This window comes from Mesoplodon densirostris, chromosome 6, assembly GCF_025265405.1.
Source record: "Mesoplodon densirostris isolate mMesDen1 chromosome 6, mMesDen1 primary haplotype, whole genome shotgun sequence".
NCBI lineage: Eukaryota > Metazoa > Chordata > Mammalia > Artiodactyla > Ziphiidae > Mesoplodon > Mesoplodon densirostris.
The window spans coordinates 60,378,679-60,405,570 of NC_082666.1; the positions used below are offsets into that span (position 1 = coordinate 60,378,679).

Consider the following 26,892-nt stretch of genomic DNA (forward strand, 5'->3'; position numbering starts at 1 on the left):
TGCAGGTGCCTCTTGGCTGGTTTCTGGATTTCTCACAAAAGGAACTGGTCCGAGTATTGTTGTTGAAATGGTGTCTTTGTGGGAAAAAGAGGTCTGGTGCTTCCTATTCTGCCACCTTGTTGATGTTACCCCGGATTTTCTGCATGTTTAACATATTTTCTTCCTTTCTTTGTTATGGTGGTAAATTACACGGATAAATTTTCTAATCAAACTTTTTATTTCTGGGATTTCCTGGCTTACTCATGACTTTTTAAAATACATTGTTTGATTAGATTTACCAAGGGTTTGGAAATCAGTGTTACAACTATGTTCACATTAATTTCCATTTCTAACATTTTTTAATCTTGTATTGTCAAAGTTACATTACCCTCATAAAATTAGAAGAAATTTGCTTCTACTTTTCTACTCTTTGGAAAACTGTGTACACCTGGTAGAACGTAAATGTGAAACTCAAATTTCAATTTCACCTAAGTGTTCATAATATAGTATTACTTCTTTTATTAAGAACTTTATTAAGGTATAGTTTACATACCATAAAATTCACCCATTTTTAAGTGTATGGCTGAATGACTTTTAGTATGTTTATGGACTTGTGCAACTGTCACCACAGACTAATTTTAGAATATTTCCATCATCCATACCAGAAAGAAACCTCATGCCCATTAACAGACACTCCTCTCCCATCCCGGGGCCTACACAATCACTAATCTAAATTCTGTCTCTATAGATTTTGCCTTTTCTGGACATTTCATAAATGAAATATTACTATATGTGGTCTTCTGTGACTATTTCTTCCATTTAGCATGTTTTCAAAGTTCATCATTCATGTTGCAGCATGTGTCACTACTTCAATCCTTTGTATTGCAGAGCAATAATCCACTATACGGATATTTTGTTTCTCTATTCATCAGTTGATGTGCATTTGGGTTGTTTCCGCTTTTGGGCTATTATGAACAATGCTGCTATAAACATTCATGTACACATTTTCGTGTGAACTTGTGTTCACTTCTCTTGGGTATATATCTAGGAATGAAATTGCTGGATAATACGGTAATTCTACATTTTACCTTTTGAGGAACTGCCAAACTGTTTTCCAAAATAGCTGTGCCATTTTACATTCCCATCAGCAATGTATAAAAGTTCCAATTCATTTACATCCTCATCAACACGGGTTATTGTTTGTCAATTTATTAGTTTCAGTGATCCAACTTTGTTTATTTTGATCATGTCTACTGCATCTCTGCTTTCTACAATATTAACTTTTACCCTTATGTTAATATTTCCTTCATTCTATTTTCCTTGGGTTTATTCAATTCCTCATTCTTAAATTGAATGGCTAGCTGATCAAAGTTTAGATTTTCTGTAGTTTTAATATAAGTATTTAAAGGTATACATTTCCATATAGGTACCAGTTTGCCTGCATTCTATAAGTTTTGATATGTATTGTTTCATTATCATTTAATATGAAGTATTTTCTCAATTCTCATTTTATTTTCTTTTTTGACCCATTAGTTATTCAGAAATGTCTCTATAAGTTTGCATCAGAATTTTTAAACTTATAAATTGATTTCTAATTTCACTTGTGTTAGGCAATATTTTTAATATGATACCAAATTTTTGAAATTTGTGGAGAGCTGTGTTTTGGCCTAGTAATGTGACCATTTTTGGTAAATATTTACAGCAAGACTTTTTATTGCTTTCTTCAAATAATGTATATCCTTAATGACTTTTTGTCAGCTTTATCTTAAAAGTACTGAAGTTATCAATTTTTACATTAGTTATTTTGAGCCTAAGTTATTAAATGTTTATATTTTAGAAGCTTTCTGATTCCCTTAATAGCAAAACTCATTGAAATAACTAAAATACATGCACATTTAATTACATTCTTCAATTATTCTCCTTCTCTTCTCGTTTCTCAGTTCTTCTCATGGACTGATCCTAATCAGCAGCATTTGACAGATGGTTGTTCACGTCTCAAAATATTTTCATCAGTTGGCTTCTTCAATACTCCTTTCTCTTGGTCTTCTTTCTACTTAACTGGCCTCTCCTTTTCTGGACCTTCCTCATCTGCCCAAACTCTAAGGGTTGGAGGCCCCAGGGCTCAGACCTGGTATCTCTTCTTTTTTCTATTTGCCTTCATTCCCTAGGTGATCCCATCCAGTCTCATGTTTTTAAATATAATCTAAATACTCCTAACTCCAAAATTCATACCTCCAGCCCAGCCCTCTCCTCTAAATTTTATACTCAGTTATCCTACTGCTCACTTGATATCTTCATTTCAGTGACAAATAGCACTTGGCTACAATGGTAAGCTGTCAATGATTTTTAGTCCCTAGGGTTTTACATTTATTTTTTGGCAAATTCTGGTGTGCATTTATAAGAATAATTGTTATATTTTAATCCAACTTTGTTGGTATGTTTTCATATAAGGTTCCCACTACCCCACAATAATTAGTATATTATATTGTCAGATATATTCTATCATCAACTTTCTGCTCACTTTAATTAGAATCATCACTGGTACCTTAAAGACTTAACTTTTTTAACCTTTCCTATATGACTGGTCATCAAACTCTGTGTGTTACACCAATGCAAAATCTCCTGCTTTTTTTCTAACTTTTTCTGCTTCTATTAGTATTGTCTAAATACTTATCATCTTTTGCTTTGATATTGAAACAATCTCTTATCTAGCTACTTGCATTGAATTTCTGTTCTCTTGAACTTTAGTATCAGTCCTCACTGTATGTATATCAGAAGCACCTGAGAACTTTCATAAACTAGCATGGTGCAGGGACCACCCCAGTTATTTTAATTTACTTGGTCTAGCATAAGACCTGGGCATAGGTATTTTTAAAACTCCCCAGGTGAGGACAGCATGCAGCTAGGGTTGAAAACCACAGATATATTGGATTAATCATTAGTCTCAACAATCTACTTTCTCACTTTGATGCTTTTCCAAGCTTTCTTTCTTCTAATGATTTTGTTCTACACACAAACCTTTCAAAATCAAATCAAACTTTAAGCCTAAGCCCAAATGCCATCACCTTCAAAAGCCTTACTAAATAATGACAGCAATGAATAACAGTCTGTCTTTGTCCACTACATGTCCATGGTATATATTACATACATGCTATATATATAAGAGCTTCCTTGTACAGTGGTACACATGTACAACTTCCCTAATGTATCTTATACAGGGGACAAGGATCATGTTTAATTCATTACTGAGTATCCCATTATTAGAGAGTCTTACATGTATTCGGTGCATTAAACTAAATTGAATTATAACCAATCTAAACATACATAACTATCCATGTGCAAACCAATATTTTAGACATTTAAAATCAAACTCTGAAATATATGCATATTTAAAAATCATAATAATCCCATAGTGAGAAAAATGTTATAATTTGTCATTTCCAGTTATGTTGATATTTTAATGAGAGATACTTTCCTAAAAGTATATTGATACAAAGTGAAAACACTACTAGGAATATAAGACTGTGCAGTATATTATAACACTGGTTCATTATAAACAGAGACTAAATTTCTAAGTGATGTTTTCAGGTCACATTCTCTTAATATTTTCTGTGGTAAGATCACAAGTGAATCTGAAAACAGTATAGGGAGTATGATTTTACAGTACATTGTGTTCTGAGTGATAATAATAGTTCCTAACAAAGTCTAATAAAAGGCACAGACATTCTGTTACAAATATCACTTGGTTCATCTAGAAGATAGGACGTAGGAATAAGACGGTCACGTCCAATTCCACATGGATTGTCAGCTCAGATCCTGGTTTTTGCACAGTTTACCTTTCGAACATGATCCGAGTGACATTTCACAAATTCCTGGATAAATGTTGCTACACTCTGCTAGGAGAGAGACAGGCTATGTCATGCACAGATCAATAATAGCACTGTGTTTCATCAGCCTCAAAATCAAAAGTGCTTCATCTGGCAAAAGCCATGGCCCTAGAGAATCTGACATATATAAACTGAATACCCTACAAGGAATGTGTACTACACAAGCTATTGGGGTAAGATAAAAGAAAACTCTGGAGATTAACAATGAAGTACAATAAGAGAGTACTAGTTTTCTACTTCATTATTACGAGAGGCATGAACACAGATCATAAAAATGGAAATGAGGCTATTTAAAATTCTACAATTTCTGACAGAAAAAAAATGGGTCCCGAACAATAAACACCTTCAATCTTTTTAATAAAGGCTGTTATGTAAATAAATATAAAGCAAAGACAAACATAAGTTTAGGATACAATAGTAACCATATAAATCTCTGTAGACGAAAATGGTTTTTTGGAGATCCACAAAATACAAAATTATACGATTTACTGAAAGACTCTTCAGACTCAGTAGTTATCATGTTCAACGTTTATTTGCTAAATTAACCTAAAGACCCAAAGTATTCGTTGAATAGGTTATGCTCCGTGGTTTTTAATGCCAGATTCTGACACTTGGCAAAAGTCCTTTATTTGGGGATAGATTAAACTCATTTAAGATTAATTGGTTTATGTACTTGGACAAGAGATGAAGCAAACTTGAAAACTCAAATCCTAAAATGAACCTGCTTTGTTTCAGATGGATGTTACCAAAATAGTTTCTGAGGAGAAAACTGCTGTTGCAGAATTTAGCTGTATCTGATTAAGGGGGCAAGGGAATCAAGAATTCATCAAGACTCTCCTCACCACATTCCAGGCAGCTAGTCGACTAGGCCATTGGCCCTCAAGCGGTGCCTTGTCCCTTATTTAGTTCTGGGGAGTGCCTGGCAGACATGAGGGCTGTAGAGATGGACTTGGAGGGCAAACGGGTAAAGCTACTTTAGAAGGTGTACTTCTATCTGTATGAATCCTCTTCGCCTGGGGCTTGTGGATGGAAGAGTTTTAAAGGGTGAATGGATAGTTTGTGACGAAGGATGGTTGAGAAGTCAGAGGCCTGGAATGTGAGTCACAAGAGAGTCTAGAATGGGCTTTCTGCTTAGATGGAAGTAGGCTCTGTGCAGCAGTCCCAGAAGACTTGCACAAGAAGAGGTTCAGACAACAGAAAATAATCCTAAGCAATTTTTTTTTGTGCAGTGGGTTTCCATTGAAAGTGATTTTTGCTGGATTTGGAGGATGTAAAGTTGTAAGCATTGGATCTCTGAATGAGGTTCATCCATCTGAAGGACTTTCAAAATGGCAGAGGAGTAAGACGTGGAGATGACCTTCCTCCCCATAAATACATCAAAAATACATCTACATGTGGAACAGCTCCTACAGAACACCTACTGAAGACAGGCAGAAGACCTCAGAATTCCCAAAAGGCAAGAAACTCCCCACGTACCTGGCTGTGTCGCTGACAGGGTCTTGGTGCTCCGGCCAGGTGTCAGGCCTGAGCCTCTGAGGTGGGAGAGATGAGTTCAGGACATCTGTCCACCAGAGACTTCCCAGAACCTCATAATATCAATCGGTGAGAACTCTCCCATAGATCTCCATCTCAACGCTAAGACCCAGCTCCACTCACAGACCAGCAAGCTCCAGTGCTGGACACCCCATGCCAAACAACTAGCAAGAGAGGAACACAACCCAACCATTAGCAGAGAGGCTGCCTAAAATCATAATAAGTTCACAGACACCCCAAAACACAACACCACACGCAGTCCTGCACACCAGAAAGACAAGATCCAGCCTCATCCATCAGACCACAGGCACCAGTCCCCTCCAAAAGGAAGCCTACACAACCCACCGAACCAAACTTACCCACTGGGAGTAGACACCAAAAACAACAGGAACTACGAACATGCAGCCTATAAAAGGAGACCCCAAACACAGTAAGTTAAGCAAAATGAAAAGACAGATAAATACATAGCAGATGAAGGAGCAAGGTAAAACCCACCAGACCAAACAAATGAAGAGGAAATAGGCAGTCTGCCTGAAAAAGAATTCACAGTAATGATAGTAAAGATGATCCAAAATCTCAGAACTAGAATGGAGAAAATACAAGAAACATTTAACAAGGAACTAGAAGAATTAAAGAGCAAACAAACAAGGATGAACAACACAGTAAGTGAAATTAAAAATTCTCTAGAAGGAATCAGTAGCAGAATAACAGAGGCAGAAGAAAGGATAAGGGACCTGGAAGATAAAATAGTGGAAATAACTACCACAGAGCAGAATAGAGAAAAGAATGAAAAGAATTGAGAACAGTCTCCAAGACCTCTGGGACAATATCAAGTGCACCAACATTTGAATTATAGGGGTCTCAGAAGAAGAGAAAAAGAAAGGGACTGAGAAAATATTTCAAGAGATTATAGTTGCAAACTTCCCTCATATGGGAAAGGAAATAGTCAATCAAGACCAGGAAGCACAGAGTCCCACACAGGATAAATCCAAGGAGAAACACGCCAAGACACATTAATCAAACAATCAAAAATTAAATACAAAGAAAAAATATTGAAAGCAGCAAGGGAAAAGCAACAAATAACATACAAAGGAATCCCCATAAGGTTAACAGCTGATCTTTCAGCAGAAACTCTGCAAGCCAGAAGGGAGTGGCAAGACATATTTAAAGTGATGAAAGGGAAAAACCTACAACCAAGATTACTCTACCCAGCAGGAATCTCATTCAGATTCAATGTAGAAATTAAAACCTCTACAGACAAGCAAAAAGTTAAGAGAATTCAATACCACCAAGCCAGCTTTACAACAAACGCTAAAGGAACTTCTCTAGGCAGGAAACACCAGAGAAGGAAAAGACCTACAACTACAAACCCAAAACAATTAAGAAAATGGTAGAAGGAACATACAAATTGATAATTACCTTAAATGTAAATGGATTAAATGCTCCAACCAAAAGACACAGACTGGCTGAATGGTTATAAAAACAAGGCCTGTATATATGCTGCCTACAAGACACCCACTTCAGACCAAGGGACACGTACAGACTGAAAGTGAGGGCATGGAAAAAGATGTTCAATACAAATGGAAATCAAAAGAAAGCTGGAGTAGCAATTCTTATATCAGACAAAATAGACTTTAAAATAAAGACTATTAGAAGAGACAAAGAAGGACACTACATAACGATAAAGGGATCGATCCAAGAAGAAGATATAACAATTGTAAATATTTATGCACCCAACATAGGAGCACCTCAATACATAAGGCAAATACTAACAGCCATAAAAGGGGAAATCAACAGTAACACAATCATAGTAGGGGACTTTAACACCCCACTTTCACCAATGGACAGATCATCCAAAATGAAAATAAATAAGGAAACACAAGCTTTAAATGATACATTAAAGAAGATGGACTTAGTTGATATTTATAGGACATTCCATCCAAAAACAACAGAATACACATTTTTCTCAAGTGCTCATGGAACATTCTCCAGGATAGATCATATCTTGGGTCACAAATCAAGCCTTGGTAAATTTAAGAAAATTGAAACTGTATCAAGTATCTTTTCCGACCACAATGCTATGAGACTAGACATCAATTACAGGAAAAGGTCTGTAAAAAATACAAACACATGGAGGCTAAACAATACACTACTCAATAACGAAGTGATCACTGAAGAAATCAAAGAGGAAATTAAAAAATACCTAGAAACAAATGACAATGGAGACACGACGACACAAAACCTATGGGACGCAGCAAAAGCAGTTCTAAGGGGGAAGTTTATAGCAATACTATCCCACCTTAAGAAACAGGAAACATCTCGAGTAAACAACCTGACCCTGCACCTAAAGCAATTAGAGAAAGAAGAACAAAAAACCCCAAAGTTAGCAGAAGGAAAGAAATCATAAAGATCAGATCAGAAATAAATGAAAAAGAAATGAAGGAAACGATAGCAAAGATCAACCAAACTAAAAGCTGGTTCTTTGAGAAGATAAACAAAATTGACAAACCATTAGCCAGACTCATCAAGAAAAGAAGGGAGAAGACTCAAATCAATAGAATTAGAAATGAAAAAGGAGATGTAACAACTGACACTGCAGAAATACAAAAGATCATGAGAGATTACTATAAGCAACTCTATGCCAATAAAATGGACAACCTGGAAGAAATGGACAAATTCTTAGAAATGCACAACCTGCCAAGACTGACTCAGGAAGAAATAGAAATATGAATAGACCAATCACAAGCACTGAAATTGAAACTGTGATTAAAAATCTTCCATCAAACAAAAGCCCAGGACCAGATGGCTTCACAGGCGAATTCTATCAAACATTTAGAGAAGAGCTAACACCCATCCTTCTCAAACACTTCCAAACAATATCAGAGGAAGGAACACTCCCAAACTCATTCTACGAGGCCGCCATCACCTTGATACCAAAACCAGGCAAGGATGTCACAAAGAAAGAAAACTACAGGCCAATATCACTGATGAACATAGATGCAAAAACCCTCAACAAAATATTAGCAAACAGAATCCAACAGCACATTAAAAGAATCATACACCATGATCAAGTGGGGTTTATTCCAGGAATGCAAGGATTCTTCAATATACACAAATCAATCAATGTGATACACCATATTAACAAGTTGAAGGAGAAAAACCATATGATCCTCTCAATAGATGCAAAGAAAGCTTTCGACAAAATTCAACACCCATTTATGATAAAAACCCTGTAGAAAGTAGGCATAGAGGGAACTTTCCTCAACATAATAAAGGCCATATATGACAAACCCACAGCCAACATTGTCCTCAATGGTGAAAAACTGAAACCATTTCCACTAAGATCAGGAACAAGACAAGGCTGCCCACTCTCACCACTCTTATTCAACATAGTTTTGGAAGTTTTAGCCACAGCAATCAGAGAAGAAAAGGAAATTAAAGGAATCCAAATTGGAAAAGAAGAAGTAAAGCTGTCACTGTTTGCAGATGACATGATGCTATACATAGAGAATCCTAAAGATGCTACTGAAAAACTACTAGAGCTAATCAATGAATTTGGTAAAGTAGCCGGATACAAAATTAATGTACAGAAATCTCTGGCATTCCTGTACACTAATGATGAAAAATCTGAAAATGAAATCAAGAAAACACTCCCATTTATCATTGCAACAAAAAGAATAAAATATCTAGGAATAAACCTACCTAAGGAGAGAAAAGACCTGTATGCAGAAAATTATAAGACACTGATGAGGGAAATTGAAGATTATACAAATAGATGGAGAGATGTGCCATGTTCCTGGATTGGAGGAATCAATATTGTGAAAATGACTCTACTACCCAAAGCAGTCTACAGATTCAATGCAATCCGTATCAAACTACCACTGGCATTTTTCACAGAACTAGAACAAAAAATTTCACAATTTGTATGGAAACACAAAAGACCCCGAATAGCCAAAGCAATCTTGAGAACGAAAAACGGAGCTGGAGGAATCAGGCTCCCTGACTTCAGACTATACTACAAAGCTACAGTAATTAAGACAGTGTGGTACTGGCATAAAAACAGAAAGATAGATCAGTGGATCAGGATAGAAAGCCCAGAGATAAACCCACGCACATATGGCCAACTTATCTTTGATACAGGAGGCAGGAATGTACAGTGGAGAAAGGACAGCCTCTTCAATAAGTGGTGCTGGGAAAACTGGACAGGGACATGTAAAAGTTTGAGATTAGATCATTCCCTAACACCATACACAAAAATAAGCTCAAAATGGATTAAAGACTTAAATGTAAGGCCAGAAACTATCAAACTCTTAGAGGAAAACATAGGTAGAACACTCTATGACATAAATCACAGCAAGATCCTTTTGGATCCACCTCCTAGAGAAATGGAAATAAAAACAAAGATAAACACATGGGACCTAATGAAACTTCAAAGCTTTTGCACAGCAAAGGAAACAAACCATAAACAAGATGAAAAGACAACCCTCTGAATGGGAGAAAATATTTGCAAATGAAGCAACTGACAGAGGACTAATCTCCAAAATTCATAAACAGCTCATGCAGCTCAACAGCAAAAAAACAAACAACCCAATCCAAAAATGGGCAGAAGACTTAAATAGGCATTTCTCCAAAGAAGATATACAGACTGCCAACAAACACATGAAAGAATGCTCAACATCATTAATCATTAGAGAAATGCAAATCAAAACCACAATGAGATATCATCTCACACCAGTCAGAATGGCCATCATCAAGAAATCTAGAAACAATAAATGCTGGAGAGGGTGTGGAGAAAAGGGAACACTCTTGCACTGCTGGTGGGAATGTGAATTGGTACAGCCACTATGGAGAACAGTATGGAGGTTCCTTAAAAAACTAAAAATAGAACTATCATATGACCCAGCAATCCCACTACTAGGCATATACCCTGAGAATACCATAATTCAAAAAGAGGCATGTACCAAAATGTTCATTGCAGCTCTATTCACAATAGCCTGGAGCTGGAAACAACCTAAGTGTCCATCATCGGATGAATGGATAAAGAAGATGTGGCACATATATACAATGGAATATTACTCAGCCATAAAAAGAGACGAAGCTGAGCTATTTGTAATGAGGTGGATAGACCTAGAGTCTGTCATACAGAGTGAAGTAAGTCAGAAAGAAAAAGACAAATACCATATGCTAACACATATATACGGAATTAAAAAAAAATGTCATGAAGAACCTAGGGGTAAAACGGGAATAAAGACACAGACCTACTTGAGAATGGACTTGAGGATATGGGGAGGGGGAAGGGTAAGCTGTGACAAAGCGAAAGAGAGGCAGGGACATATATACACTACCAAACGTAAGGGAGATAGATAGTGGGAAGCAGCCGCAGAGCACAGGGAGATCAGCTCGGTGCTTTGTGACCGCCTGGAGGGGTGGGATGGGGAGGGTGGGAGGGAGGGAGATGCATGAGGGAAGGGATGTGGGAACAGATGTATATGTATGACTGATTCACTTTGTTATAAAGCAGAAACTAATAAAAAAATGCAAAAAAATAAAATAAAATAAAGACTATTACAAGAGACAAAGAAGGACACTACAGAATGATCAAGGGATCAATCCAAGAAGAAGATAGAACAATTTTAAATATTTATGCACCCAACATTGGAGCACCACAATACACAAGGCAAATGCTAACAGCCATAAAAGGTGAAATTGACAGTAACACAATCAGTGTAGGGGAATTTTAACACCCCACTTTCAACATGGACATATCATCCAAAATGAAAATATATAAGGAAACACAAGCTTTAAATGACACAACAGACCAGATAGACTTAATTGATAGTTTTAGGACATTCCACATGAAAGCAGAAGAATACACTTTCTTCTCAAGTGCACATGGAACGTTCTCCAGAATAGACCACATATTGGGTCACAAATCAAGACTTGGAAAATTTAAGAAAACTAAATCGTATCAAGCATCTTTTCTGACCACAACACTATGAGATTAGAAATCAATTACAGGAAAAAAACGGTAAAGAACACAAACCCATGGAGGCTAAACAGTGTGCTGCTAAATAAGCAAGAGATCACTGAAGAAATCAAAGAAATTTAAAAATACCTAGAAACAAATGACAATGAAAACACAGCAATCCAAAACCTATGGGAAGCGGCAAAAGGAGTTCTAAGAGGGAAGTACATAGGATTTCAAGCTCACCTCAAGAAACAAAAATAAATGAAATAGAAACAAAGAAAATGATAGTAAAGATCAATAAAACTAAAACTTGGTCCTTTGAGAAGATAGACAAAATTGATAAAGCTTTAGCCAGACTCATCAAGAAAAAAAGGAAGAAGACTCAAATCAATGAAATTAGAAATGAAAAAGGAGATATTACAACTGACACCGCAGAAATACAAAAGATCATAAGAGACTACTACAAGCAACTATATGCCAATAAAATGGACAACCCGGAAGAGAGGGACAAATTCTTGGAAAAGTACAACTTTCCAAGACTGAACAAGGAAAAATTAGAAAATATAAACAGACCAATCACAGGTAATGAAATTGAAACTGTAATTTAAAATCTTCCAGGGCTTCCCTGGTGGCGCAATGGTTAAGAAAACGCCTGCCAATGCAGGGGACATGGGTTCGAGCCCTGGTCTGGGAAGATCCCATGTGCTGCAGAGCAACTAAGCCCGTGCGCCACAACTATGGAGCCTGTGCTCTAGAGTCCGTGTGCCACAACTACTGAAACCTGCGTGCCTAGAGCCCATGCTGCGCAGCAAGAGAAGCCACCAAAATGAGAAGCCTCTGCACTGCAAAAAGAGTAGCCCCTGCTCACCGCAACTAGAGAAAGCCCGCGTGCAGCAACGAAGATGCAACAAGGCCAAAAATAATAATCGATAAAATAAATACATTTATAGAAAAAAAATCTTCCAGCAGAGAGGGTGTGAAGAAAATGGAACCCTCTTGTACTGTTGGTGGGAATGTAAATTGACACAGCTACTATGGAGAACAGTATGGAGGTTCCTTAAAAAACTAAAAATAGAACTACCATACGACCCAGCAATCCCACTACTGGGCATATATCCTGAGAAAACCATAACGCAAAAAGAGTCATGTACCACATTGTTCACTGTAGCACTATTTATAGTAGGCAGGACATGGAAGCAACCTAAGTGTCCATCAACAGATGAACGGATAAAGAAGATGTGGCACATATATACAAAGTAATATTACTCAGCCATAAAAAGAAATTCAGTTATTTGTAGTGAGGTGGATGGACCTAGAGTCTGTCACACAGAGTGAGGTAAGTCAGATATAGAAAAACAAATACCATATCCTAACACATATATATGGAATCTAAAAAAAAAAAAAGGTTCTGAAGAACCTAGGGGCAGGACAGGAATAAAGACGCAGACACAGAGATTGGACTTGAGGACACAGGGAGGGGGAAGGGTAAGCTGGACGAAATGAGAGAGTAGCACTGATATATATACACTACCTAATGTAAAACAGATAGCTAGTGGGAAGCAGCTGAATAGCACAGCGAGATCAGCTTGGTGCTTTGTGACCACCTAGAGGGGTGGGATAGGGAGAGTGGAAGGAAGACGCAAGATATGGGGATATATGTATATGTATAGCTGATTCACTTTGTTATAAAGCAGAAATTAACACAACATTGTAAAGCAATTATACTCCAATAAAGATGTTAAGAAAAAAAAACATAAAAAAAAATCTTCCAGCAAATAGAAGTCCAGGACCAGATGGCTTCACAGGTGAATTCTATCAAACATTTAGAGAAGAGTTAACACCTATCCTCCTCAAAATCTTCCAAAAAATTGTGGAGGGAGGAACAATCCCAAACTCGTTTTATGATGCCATCATCACCCTGATACCAAAACTAGACAAAGATACTACAAAAAAAAAAGAAAATTATAGACCAATATCAATGATGAACATAGATGCAAAAATCCTTAACAAAATACTAGCAAATAGAATCAACAACACATGGAAAGGATCATACACCATGATCAAGTGGGATTATCCCAGGGATGCAAGGTTTTTTCAATAAACTTAAAACAATCAATGTGATACACCATATTAACAAATTAAAGAATAAAAACCATATGAACATCTCAATAGATGCAGAAAAAGTTTCTGACAAAATTCAACACCCAATTATGATAAAAACACTCCAGAAAGTGGGCACAGAGGGAACCTCCCTCAACATAATAAAAGGTATATATGACGAACCCACAGCAAATATCATTGTCAATGGTAAAAAACTGAAAGCATTTCCACTAAGATCAGGAACAAGACAAGGATGTCCACTCTTGCCACTATTATTCAACATAGTTTTGGAAGTTTTAGCCACTATAATCAGAGAAGAAAAAGAAATAAAAGGAATCCAAATCGGAAAAGAAGAAGTAAAACTGTCACTGTTTGCTGATGACATGATACTATACATAGAAAATCCTAAAGATACGACCAGGAAAATACTAGAGCTAATCAATAAATTTGGTAAAGTAGCAGGATACAAAATTAACACAAAGAAAGTTCTTGCATTACACTATACACTAACACTATACACTAACAATGAAAGATCAGAAAGAGAATTTAAGGAAACAATTCCATTTACCATCGCAACAAAAAAATAAAATACCTAGGAATAAACCTACCTAAGGAGGCAAAAGACCTGTACTCAGAACACTATAAAACACTGATGAAAGAAATCAAAGATAACATAAAGAGATGGAAAGATATACCATGCTCCTGGATTGGAAGAATCAATACTGTGAAAATGACTATACTACCCAAAGCAATCTACAGGTTCAATGCAATCCCTATCAAATTACCAATGGCAATTTTCACAGAACTAGAACTAGAAATTTTACAATTTGTATGGAAACACAAAAGACCCTGAATAGCCCAAACAATCTTGAGTAAGAAAAACGGAGCTGGAGGAATCCAGCTCCCTGACTTCAGACTATACTACAAAGCTACACTAATCAAGACAGTATGGTACTGGCACAAAAACAGAAATATAGATCAATGGAACAGGATAGAAAGTCCAGAGGTAAACCCATGCACATATTGTCACCTTATCTTTGATAAAGGAGGCAGGAATACACAGTGGAGAAAAGACAGCCTCCTTAATAAGTGGTTCTGGGAAAAATGGATAGACACATCTGAAAGAATGAAATTAAAACACACCCTAACACCATATACAAAAATAAACTCAAAATGGATTAAAGACTTAAAATGTAAGGCCAGACACTATAAAACTCTTAAGAGGAAAACATAGGCAGAACACCCTATGACATAAATCACAGGAAGATCCTTTTTGACCCACCTCCTAGAGAAATGGAAATGAAAACGAAAATAAACAAATGGGACCTAATGAAACTTAAAGCTTTTGCACAGCAAAGGAAACCTTCAACAAGATGAAAAGACAAGCCTCAGAATGGGAGAAATATTTGCAAACGAAGCAACTGACAAAGGACTGATCTCCCCAATATACAAGCAGCTCATGCAGCTCAATATTAAAGAAACAAACAACCCAATCCAAAAATGGGCAGAAGACCTAAATAGACATTTCTACAAAGAAGGTATACAGATTACCGATAAACACATGAAAGAATGCTCAATATCACTAATCATTAGAGAAATGCAAATCAAAACTACAATGAAGTATCACCTCACAGTGGTCAGAATGGCCATCATCAAAAAATCTACAAACAATAAATGCTGGAGAGGGTGTGGAGAAAAGGGTACTCTCCTGCACTGTTGGTGGGAATGTAAATTGATACAGCCACTATGGAGAACAGTATGGAGGTTCCTTAAAAAACTATAAATAGAACTACCATATGACCCAGCAATCCCACTACTGGGCATATACCCCAAGAAAACCATAATTCAAAAGGATACATGTACCACAATATTCACTGCAGCACTATTTACAGTAGCCTGTACGTGGAAGAAACCTAAATGTCTATCAATAGATGAATGGATAAAGAAGATGTGGCACATATATACAATGGAATATTACTCAGCCATAAAAAGAATGAAATTGAGTTTTTTGTAGTGAGGTGGATGGACCTAGCATCTGTCATACAGAGTGAAGTAAGTCAGAAAGAGAAAAACAAATATCGTATGCTAACCCATATATATGGAATTGAAAAAAGCGGTACTGATGAACCTAGTGGCATGGCAGGAATAAAGACACAGACGTAGAGAATGGACTTGAGGGCACAGGGTGGGAAGGGGAAGCTGGGATGAAGTGAGAGAGTAGCACTGACATATATACACTACCAAATGTAAAATGGATGGCTAGTGGGAAGCTGCTGCATAGCACAAGGAGATCAACTTGATGCTTTGTGATGACCTAGAGGGGTGTGATAGGGAGGCTCAAGAGGGAGGGGATATGGGGATATATGTATACATATAGCTGATTCACTTTGTTGTACAGCAGAAACTAACACAACATTGTAAAGCATTTATAGTCCAATAAAGATATGAAAAAATAAATAAAAGAGTCTGCCTGCCAATGCAGGGGACATGGGTTTGAGCCCTGGTCCAGGAAGATCCCACATCTTGTAGAGCTACTGATCCTGCGTGCCACAACTACTGAGCCTGCACTCTAGAGCCCGTGAGCCACAACTACTGAGCCCACGACCCACAACTACTGAAGCCTGCACACCTAGAGCCTGTGCTCCGCAACGAGAAGCCACCGTAATGAGAAGCCGGTGCACCGCAATGAAGAGTAGCCCCTGCTAGCCACAACTAGAGAAAGCCTGCGTGCAGCAACGAAGACCCAACACAGCCAAAAAAAAGAAAAAATTAAGATTCATTCATGTTATATTGTGTGTCAATATTTCACTAATATTGGTGATTTAATAATATTCCTTGTATGAATATATCACAATCTGTTTATCCGCTCACTAACAAACGGACATTTCAGTTGTTTCTACCTTTTGGCTATTATTAATAATGCTGCTATGAATAATACTGCCTTAACATTGACTGTCTTCTTATATGGTGTCTTAAAGTAAGATAAAGGCAAGAGATTGGGCTTTCTCATTTCTTTTCTGAGCATGCACATAGCTCTATGAATGCATGTGTCCTCTAGATTCCCAAGAATATGTCAGAGCCTTTCAGAACTCTTATGGGCATCTCATTCCCCATTCAAGCTATTTGGTTAATATATTGTTTGACGTGAACTGGAATCCATCACCTCAGGCAACCTGAAGTTAAGACACTTGCCTGTACTGTAGCTGACAACCCCATCCACCAACCCCTCCCTGCCAAGAAGAGAGCTGTCCACACTGAATGAGATCAGAGTCTCTGGGGTCTTCCAGAGAACCAATGGATAGAGCAAATAATGACAATTAATTGGGAATGAGGCTTACAAGGAGCTCCAGTTCCATTCTGCTTCTTCTGGTAGCTGCCAGGATGTATGGGGAACATGCACTATTATTTTTCCAAGGCTACTGCTGGGCTGGGACAAATTAAAATGCCTGTTCCATCAAAGTTTTCTGTTCTTATCTAGACACATTTGCTTTTCTTGAATAAACACTCCTTAGATCCTTGCAAGTATGGTTAATTTCCAGAGTTTCACTGAAGAATTGTAAGTGATCCCTAATGTGCACAGAGAGTCTCTATAAAATGCTTTATAGTTTTCATGTAAAATACTTCTGCTTGATCTTCAATCTTTTTAAAGATAAGGAATTCAGAGCTTAGAAAACCTGTAACTTCCTTGAACCATCTATTAATTCGCTTAGGAGTATTACATTAACCCTTAGAAGACTTGGTTCTGTACCCAGTGCTATGAAAATGTTGATTCTCAACAATTTTTGCCCTTTTTTCCATTGTTTTTATGGAAGAGTAAATTTTCAGTCCTTAAACTAATAGTGATATATGCTACAACATGGATGAACTTTGAAAACATTATGCTAAGTGAAAGAAGCCAGACACAAAAGGCCATATATTGTCGATTCCATCTGTATTAAATGTCTAGAATATGCAAATCCAAATACACAGAATGTAGATTAGTGACTGCCTACGGTTCAGAGAGATGGAGAAATGGAAGGATGATAGCAAAGGGTTCAGGGTCTCTTTTTGACGTTATGAAAATGTTCTAAAATTGATTTTGGTGATGGTTGCACAGCTTTGTCCATATTGAAACAACCACTGAATTAAATGATAGAATTGTCTGGTATGTGAATTATGTTTCATTAAAGTTACTGCCAAAAATAATAATAGAGGGTGATTTTACCCACTCTCAATAATTGATACTTCATTTACCTCACTCTCAATAATTGACAGAACTGAACAGAAAACCAGCAACAAAAGAAGAGTTGAACATCAGTATTAACCAACTACACCTAAGAGATATATATAGAACACTCAACCCAACAACAGCAAAATACAAATTCTTATCAAGTGCAAATGGAACATTCTCCAAGATCTACTATATGTTAGGTCACAAAACAAGTCTTAATACATTTATAAAAACCAGATCATAGAAAGTAACTTCCAGTGTAAGTGTGGAACATGGGTCAAGACTGGGTATAAGTCCACTCTTGGGATAAAGGCCAAACACAGTTCCTGTTAGTACAACTAGTATACCACTAATCTTTTATAAGTAAAACATTTCTAAGCATTGCTTGAATCTAAGCACTAGATATTGGAAGTAGGGAATTTATAATTTAAACTTATGTGTGATAGTGGTTTAAAAATTATTTTCTAGAATGATGAAAATATTACTTCTGTGTAAACAACAAATCATTCCTTATACACACAAATACCTTTAAGAATGGACACTTAAGCAGTCTCCTAAGGCAACAGAAATAAAAGCAAAAATAAACAATAATATTGGGAACTAATCAAACTTACAAGCTTTTGCACAGCAAAGGAAACCATAAACAAAACGAAAAGACAACCTAACAACTGGGAGAAAATATTTGCAGATGGTACGACCAACAGAAGCTTAATTTGAAAATATACAAACAGATCATACAATTCAATAACAACAACAACAAAGAAAAATTCAATCAAAAAAGGGCAGAAGGGCTTCCCTGGTGGCGCAGTGGTTGAGAGTCTGCCTGCCGATGCAGGGGACGTGGGTTCATGCCCTGGTCTGGGAGGACCCACATGCCGTGGAGCGGCTGGGCCCGTGAGCCATGGCCGCTGGACCTGTGCGTCCGGAGCCTGTGCTCCACAACAGGAGAGGCCACAACGGTGAGGGGCACGCGTACAGCAAAAAAAAAAAAAAAAAAAGGCAGAAGACCTAAGTAGACATTTCTCCAAAGAAGACATACAGATGGCTCATAGGCACATGAAAAGATGCTCATCATTGTTAATTATTAGAGAAATGTAAATCAAAACTGCGATGAGGTACCAACTCACACCAGTCAGAATGGCCATCATTAAAAATTTACAAATAACAAATGCTGGAGAGGGTGTGGAGAAAAGGGAATCCTCTTACACTGATGGTGGGAATGTACATTGTTGTAACCACTATGGAAAATAGTACGGAGGTTCCTCTGAAAACTAAAAATAGAGTTGCCATATGATCCAGCAATCCCACTCCTGAGGATATACCCAGACAAAACTATAATTCAAAAAGATACATGCACCCCTATGTTCAGAGCAGCACTATTTACAATAGCCAAGACATGGAAACAACCTAAATGTCCATTGACAGATGAATGGATAAAGAAGATGTGGTATACACACACACACACACACACACACACACACACAAACACACACTGGAATATTACTCAGCCATTAAAAAGAATGAAATAATGCCATTTGCAGCAACACAGTTGGACCTAGGAATTTTCATACTAAGAGAAGTAAGTCAGAAAGAGAAAGTCAAATACCATATGATATCACTTATATATGAAATCTAAAATACAACACAAATGAACATATCTATGAAACAGAAGAGACTCAGAGACATAGAGAACTTGTGGCTGCCAAGGGGGAGGAGGGGTGGGGAAAGGAAGGATTGGGAATTTGGGATTAGTAGATGCAAATTATTATATACAGGATGGATAAACAAGGTCCTGCTGTATAGCACAGGGATTACATTCAATACCTTGTGATAAAACCATAACAGAAAGGCATATGAAAAAGAATATATATGTATAATTGAGTCACTTTGCTGTCAGCAGAAATTAACACAACATTGTAAATCGACTATACTTCAATAAAAAATTTTTAAAAAGAATAGAGACTTAAGGAATAATCTTTTCTTTTTTATTTGCTTTAAGATTAAATTATGATAACCAGCAGTAAGGTAGACTGTGTCTAAAAATTGTTACAGAAAACTCAACTCACCTGAGTAAAAATATATATGATACAGGTACACATTAATATAGATATTTATATTAAAATCTTCACATTTTATATTAGTATTTGCAAAGAAGAGCTGGGGCAATTACTAGTTAATAATGTGATTTATAATGATAAATGGAAAGTTTTAGACATGGGCAAATGGGCGAGCTAAATGAATTTATGGAGCTTGCTTTTAAAATCTAAGATATAACAGAATAAATATCACATAAAAATGTTAAGGTAAAGAAAAAAACTAAGTGGAAAAGGAATTCTAGTAAGTACTTTTCAAAAGATTTGGAGTTCTTAATAAGACCTTGTTTAAGAAATCTAGATATTAAACATTTCATCAGTTAGCAGTGTCTGGGAAATTTTTTAACTCATAGACATGTCTAACACAAATATGAACCAAACAACACAAGTAAAACAAAATATCCATTTTTATAATATAGTCTACTGTAATTTATTTGTAAAGTTCCCTTTACCTTTATTGTCTGTCTGCTTGTTTGAAACCGCTGATCAGACACTTGCTGCTGGTGAAGGAGCTTTTCATTGACTTCTTTATATTCTTTAATAGACAGTTCTGCTGCTTTTTTGGCATTCAAAAGTACACTGTTCTGTTGTTGCAAGGATACTATACGTTCTCGTAATAAAATAATACTGCTATTTGACTTCTGGGCTGTTATATTTTTCCAGTTTTCTCTGTTAACTATATAAAAATAATGTTAATAATTTAAAAAAAATCTCATTAAATTAAAAAGACATTGTTAATTTCATATGTATTCTTACCTCTGGTAGGACCTGTCGTATGTGAACTCTTTTGAATATTACTATTCTTCTTTTGAAAAGTTGGTTTTTTGGCATTCTTGTGAAAATAATTCTAAATTTGAAAGTTTCATAAAAATTAGATTATTACTCAATAACAATTTCAAGTGAACCAACATACTATATAATATTTCTTTACTTAAAAACATATTTGTGCAGAGTTAAAAAAGAAGTCTGGACAATAAAATTCTATAATTGATGCCAAGAACTCATAAATGAACATAATACATGCACTAACATTGACCTAGCAGGTAGAAGATGAAAATACAAAAATGAACCCAAAAGTAGTAGAAATTTAACCTATGAACAGTTTAAAAAGCTAGGAGCAAAAATAGTAAAAGTGACAAAAATAAAATAACTATATTTAATAATGTATTCTCTGGGAATCTAGTTCCTTTTCTCAAATAATGATGATAATAAAGTAACTTTCCTTGAATCTGTATCTTTTCCTCATGACATTCCAATGCACTGAGACTAAATAAAATAAAGCCATGTTGACTTTCGTTCCAAACTGTTTCACCAATCTATAAAAGCTTTCCCAAAACAAAAATTTAAATAGGAATATGTTACAAAATATTATAAACCCTAATAATAAAATATGTTTAAGAATTTATTGCCTGGGAAATAGGAAAAATATCATTCTAGAAAACTATTTCTTTAAAAAAAGGAATTTTTTTCAAACAACCCAATTCAGGAACATATAAATAATTATAATAAAAATGGAAGGAAAAAATAAATTTGACCAAATGTTACTTTGACAATGGGCCATATATTTTATATCAACAGATACATAAACTATACTATATTATACATAAGGCATGGCCCTAAAGTAATAGAACTGATTTATTAACACAAACACCAGAAACTTCTAACTAAGATAGGGTTTTCCTTTAAACAAATTACTTTCCTTTAAATGAACTATGTTTCATTAAATATCTCATTTGAACTTGTCTTCAGAATCAGTATATAAGATACATTTTTAAATGTTTCACTCCCTTATTAAGATTCAGTTAATATTATGTGCTGGTCATGTATCTACCACAATAAAAACATCCAAAATAGAACAATCAAATTACCAATATTAGTTACCAGACTTGATATCAAATTAACTGGACTAAAATAAAAAAGAGGCTTCTATTTCCAGTATTATTACTGATCAGAAATCCAGAAATATTCTTATACTTTGAAGGAAGCACACTTAAAGCATGTTTCAAACATGACAAAGTGTTAAGGGAAATTCTGAGGCCCAAAATAAAGTAAAGCAAGAATTCAGAGGGATTTCCCTGGCGGTCCAGTGGTTACGATTCCAGGCTTTCACTGCTGGGGGACCAGGTTCAATCTCAGGGAACTAAGATCCCACAAGCTGTGCGGTGCAGCCAAAAAAAAAAAAAAAAAGAGTCCAGAGAGACAAGTGACAAGCAAAGTGGCTAGCAAAATATAGGACAACTCATAATCCCTTGTGACCTTGAAATTCCATTTAAATACCAAAGCAGAATATAGGAGGAAAGGAAAGAAAGCCTAGGCCCTAGCTCCAGATGAGAAATTAGAAGTCACAAAGCTAGGGCACTGTATATAACAATAGCCTGTACCTTTTTTATTGCTGAGTAGTATTTTATGGTATTGATGTATCATAGTTTGATTAACCATTTAGCTATTAAAGAAAATTTTGGTCATTGCAGTTTTTAGCTATTAAAAATAAAGCTGTTATGACCATTCATGTACAAGTTTTTTAGGTAAACATAAATTTTCATTTCTATAAGTGTCCAAGAGCAAGAGAGCTGGGTTGTATGGTAAGCATATGATTAATTTTTTTTTAAAGAAACTGCCTATTGTTTCCCAGAGTGCTATACCACTTTATATTCACACAAGCACTACATAAGAGATCCAGTTTCTCTGCATCCTTGTTAGCACTTGGTATTGTCGCTATTTTTTATTTAAGTGTTCTACAGATGTGTATCTCATCAGGGTCTTAATTTGCATTTCCCTAATGGTTAATGATGTTGAACATCTTTATGTGTGTGTATTTGCCATATATTTATTCTTTTCAGTGAAATGTCTGTTCATGTCTTTTGCCTGTTTTCTACTTGGATTGTCTGATTTTCTACTGTTGAGCTTTAACAAAATCCTTATATATTCAAGATATCAGTCCTTTGTCAAATATATGATTTATAAATACTTCCTCCCAGTCTGTAGTGTGTCTTTTTAATCCTCTTAATAGGGTCTTTCACAAAGCAAAAGTTCTTAATTTTTGATGAAGTCAAAATTTGATGTTTACTTTTAGGGATCATGCTTTTGATAACATGTCTAAAAACTCTTCAGCAAGTCTTAACTCCCAGAGATTTTCTTGTATGGTTCCTCCTGAAAGTTTTATAATTAGTTTTACTCTTTTTTTTTTTTTCTTTTTGCAGTATGCGGGCCTCTCACTGTTGTGGCCTCTCCCGTTGCGGAGCACAGGCTCCGGATGCGCAGGCCCAGAGGCCATGGCTCACGGGCCCAGCCGCTCCGCGGCATATGGGATCCTCCCAGATCGGGGCACGAACCCGTATCCCCTTCATCGGCAGGCGGACTCTCAACCACTGCGCCACCAGGGAGGCCCTGTTTTACTCTTATATCTGTGATCTATTTCAAGTTAATTTTTGCATAAGGTGTGAGGTTTAGGTATAGGTTTATTTTTTTTGCCTAGGGACCTCCAATTGTTCCAGCACTATTTGTTGAAAAGACTATCCTTCCTCTATTGAACTGCTTTTGCACACTTTTCAAAAATCAGTTGTTTTTCAGACTTGTGGAGCCACTTCTACATTCCATTATGTAAGTATTAAACCTTTCTTCCCCTCTTGGTGGGTGTTTGGTGTCACCAGTCTTGACATCAAATTGAGTGGTGGGGAATGATGACATCCTCTGTGGGGCAGACACAAAATAGTTATCTTATTTTTTGGTTAAATTTCCCATTTGGTTCTTTTTTATATATTCTATTTCATTGATGAGAATTTCTATTTCATTCTTGAGATGTTCTATTTTTTCATTTGTTTCAAACCTGTTTGTAAATGCTTGTTGAAGCATTTTCAATGACAGCTACTTTAAAGTGCTGTCATGTAATCTGATTGTCTATGTCATCTTGCTGTTACCTTCTGTTGTTTCCTTTTTTCATGCAAGTTGAGGTGTTCCTGGTTGCTAGGTATAATGAGTGATTTTCAGTTATATCCTGGACATTTTGGGTATTATGTTTCAAGACTCCATATCTTATTTAAATCTTTTGTTTTAGCAGGCTTCCTCTGATGCCACACTCATGGGGCAAGGAGAACCACCTCATTACCGCCCGTTGGGGATAGAAGTCCAGTCTCTGCTTACAACCTGGTTGGGGAGGGGCACCTCATTACTCTTGGTGGGGGTGAAAGTTCAGGCTCCCCACAGACCTCTGCTAATACCACCCTGGTTGGGAAATGGAGCATGACTTTGTTTCTGCTCCTAACTTGGCCTCTCTTGACACAGTGTGGAGGGTGTGGGAGGCTTTATAGATATGCGAGGTTATGGAAGTCCGAATTTCTGCACTTCACCTCTGAAATCTAGAGGAACCCTGCTAGGAAACGAAAGGGGCATCTCTTTATTGCTGGATAGAGGTAGATGTCCAGCTCCCCATGTGGTCTCTAATGACATAAATGGAGGGAGTCATTACCATTGGCCCCTCACCGGGCCCTGTTAGAAGGAGGAGGGATGCCTTCTTATAGCCAGGTGAAAGTGAAAGTGTAGGTTCCCCACTAGGTCTTTACTGGTGGGGGTAGTGGTAGGGTTGCATTTTTTTCTGTGGTGTTCGGCTAGAGTAGTACAGTTATTGTGTAAAAGTTTTCTGTCTTACTGGGCTGTCCATTTCCTAGTCCTTTGACTAGAGAGAACAGGGTTTTACAGGGGGCTTTTATCATCTAACCAATTGGCATTTCCAAGTTGCAGGTTTCTTCAGTACCCAAGCCAGGATATGTCAGGCAAAATGAAAACCCAGAGAACTCACCAACCATCTTCTTCCAGTGCTGACATCCCTACCTGGTGTGTCTCCTCTCCACCTTTCAGAGTCTTCTCATAGTTTTATTATTAAATTTATATTTATACAGTCCCTAACAAAATCCCAAAGAATTGTTTGTGAGAAGCTGATTCTAAAGAGCCAAGGACCAAGAATACTGAAGAGACTCTTGAAAGAAAACAAGGTGGGAGACTTGCTCTATTATAAATCAAGAATACTATACAATAACCGTAATGGGACACTATGGTATAGATAAATATACTGATGGAACAGAAGAAAAAGTCTAGAGACATACCTGCATGTATATGCATGTGTGATTTACAGCAAGTTGGTGCTGTTGAACACAGTGGAGCAAAGTGTAAAGCTTAATCCCTATCATTCATCACATGCAAAAATCAATGCCAGACAGACATAAAAATCAAAACAGTAAATCAGATGATATAGAAAAAGATAACAAGTAAGGTAGTATAAAAATATCTAAGTTGAAGTAGGTAGAAAATAATTACAGAAAACATAAAAAGTGTTATTCATACAGGAAAAAAGTTGCTAAATTTGACCACATTAGAATTATGATGTTCTATTCCCCAAAAGATTCCAATAAAAAGAGTGAAAAGGCATAGCATGGAGAAGGGCAAGATATCTACATTGTATATAATCAACATAAGGCTCATATGTAGCATATGTAAGAACTCCTACAGATGAATAAGAAAAAGACAGACAACTCATTTGTAAAATGGCAGAGAGCTGAGGAAGCAATTTACTGAAGAATTCCAAATGGTCAATAATTGTAAGAAAGTATTATTCAACACTTTATTAGTAATCACACAATGTAAACTAAACCCACAATGATATACCTCAACATACAAACAAAAGTGGCTGAGATAAGGACTAATATAACAAATGTTGATGAGAAGCAGTAAAAATGTTTACAGCCTATTGGTGGGTACATCACTTTGGAAAATAGCAGTATCACCAAAAATCGTAGAAACACAGTCTATGGTGCACCAATTCTACCCCCTAGGGATTTGATTACAGACAGATCCATACCAGTACAGTGGAAGACATTTACAAGAATATTCATTGCAACATTATTTGCAATAATGGCAGGAAATAATTAAAGTGATGAAGGAGAAAAACCTACAATGAAGATTACTCTACACAGCATGGATCTCATTCAGATTTGATGGAGAAATTAAAACCTTTACAGACAAGCAAAAGCTGAGAGAGTTCAGCACCACCAAACCAGCTTTACAACAAATGCTAAAGGAACTTCCCTAGGCAAGAAACACAACAGAAGGAAAAGACCTACAGTAACAAACTCAAAACAATTAAGAAAATGGGAAGAGAAACATACATATCGATAATTACCTTAAATGTAAATGGATTAAATGCTTCCACCAAAAGACAAACTGGCTGAATGGATACAAAAACAAGACCCATATATATGCTGTCTACAAGAGACCCACTTCAGACCTAGGGACACATACAGACTGAAAGTGAGGGCATGGAAAAAGATATTCCATGCAAATGGAAACCAAAAGAAAGCTGGAGTACCAATTCTCATATCAGACAAAATAGACTTTCAAATAAAGACTATTAAAAGAGATAAAGAAGGACACTACATAATGATCAAGGGATCGATCCAAGAAAAAGATATAACAATTGTAAATACTAATGCAGCCAACATAGGAGCACCTCAATACATAAGGCAAATACCAACACCCATAAAAGGGGAAATCGACAGTAACACAATCATAGTAGGGGACTTTAACACCCCATTTTCACCAATGGACAGATCATCCAAAATGAAAATACATAAGGAAACACAAGCTTTAAATGATACATTAAACAAGAAGGACTTAATTGATATTTATAGGACATTCCATCCAACAACAACAGAATACACATTTTTCTCAAGTTCTCATGGAACATTCTCCAGGATAGATCATATCTTGGGTCACAAATCAAGCCTTGGTAAATTTAAGAAAATTGAAATCATATCAAGTATCTTTCCTGACTACAATGCTATGAAACTACATATCAATTGCAGGAAAAGATCTGTAAAAATTACAAACACATGGAGGCTAAACATTACACTACTTAATAACGAAGTGATCACTGAAGAAATCAAAGAGGAAATAAAAAAATACCTAGAAACAAATGACAATGGAGACACGACGACACAAAACCTATGGGATGCAGCAAAAGCAGTTTTAAGAGGGAAGTTTACAGCAATACAATTCTACCTTAAGAAACAGGAAACATCTCAAATAAACAACGTAAGCTTGCACCTAAAGCCATTAGAGAAAGAAGAACAA

At 36.4% G+C, this 26,892-nt stretch overlaps 1 protein-coding gene across 5 annotated transcripts in view; it reads right to left on the reverse strand.

The window, feature by feature from the left end:
- CNTLN (centlein) overlaps positions 1 to 26,892 on the reverse strand; it is a 361,905-nt gene that overhangs the window by 83,434 nt on the left and 251,579 nt on the right. For all 5 annotated transcript variants that reach the window (XM_060102081.1, XM_060102083.1, XM_060102084.1 and 2 more), the window contains exons 17-18: positions 20,527 to 20,617; positions 20,223 to 20,446 (exon numbers count right to left, since the gene is read on the reverse strand). In XM_060102081.1, the coding sequence (XP_059958064.1) occupies positions 20,223 to 20,446; positions 20,527 to 20,617 (315 nt within the window). The remainder of the gene's footprint in view (positions 1 to 20,222; positions 20,447 to 20,526; positions 20,618 to 26,892) is intronic.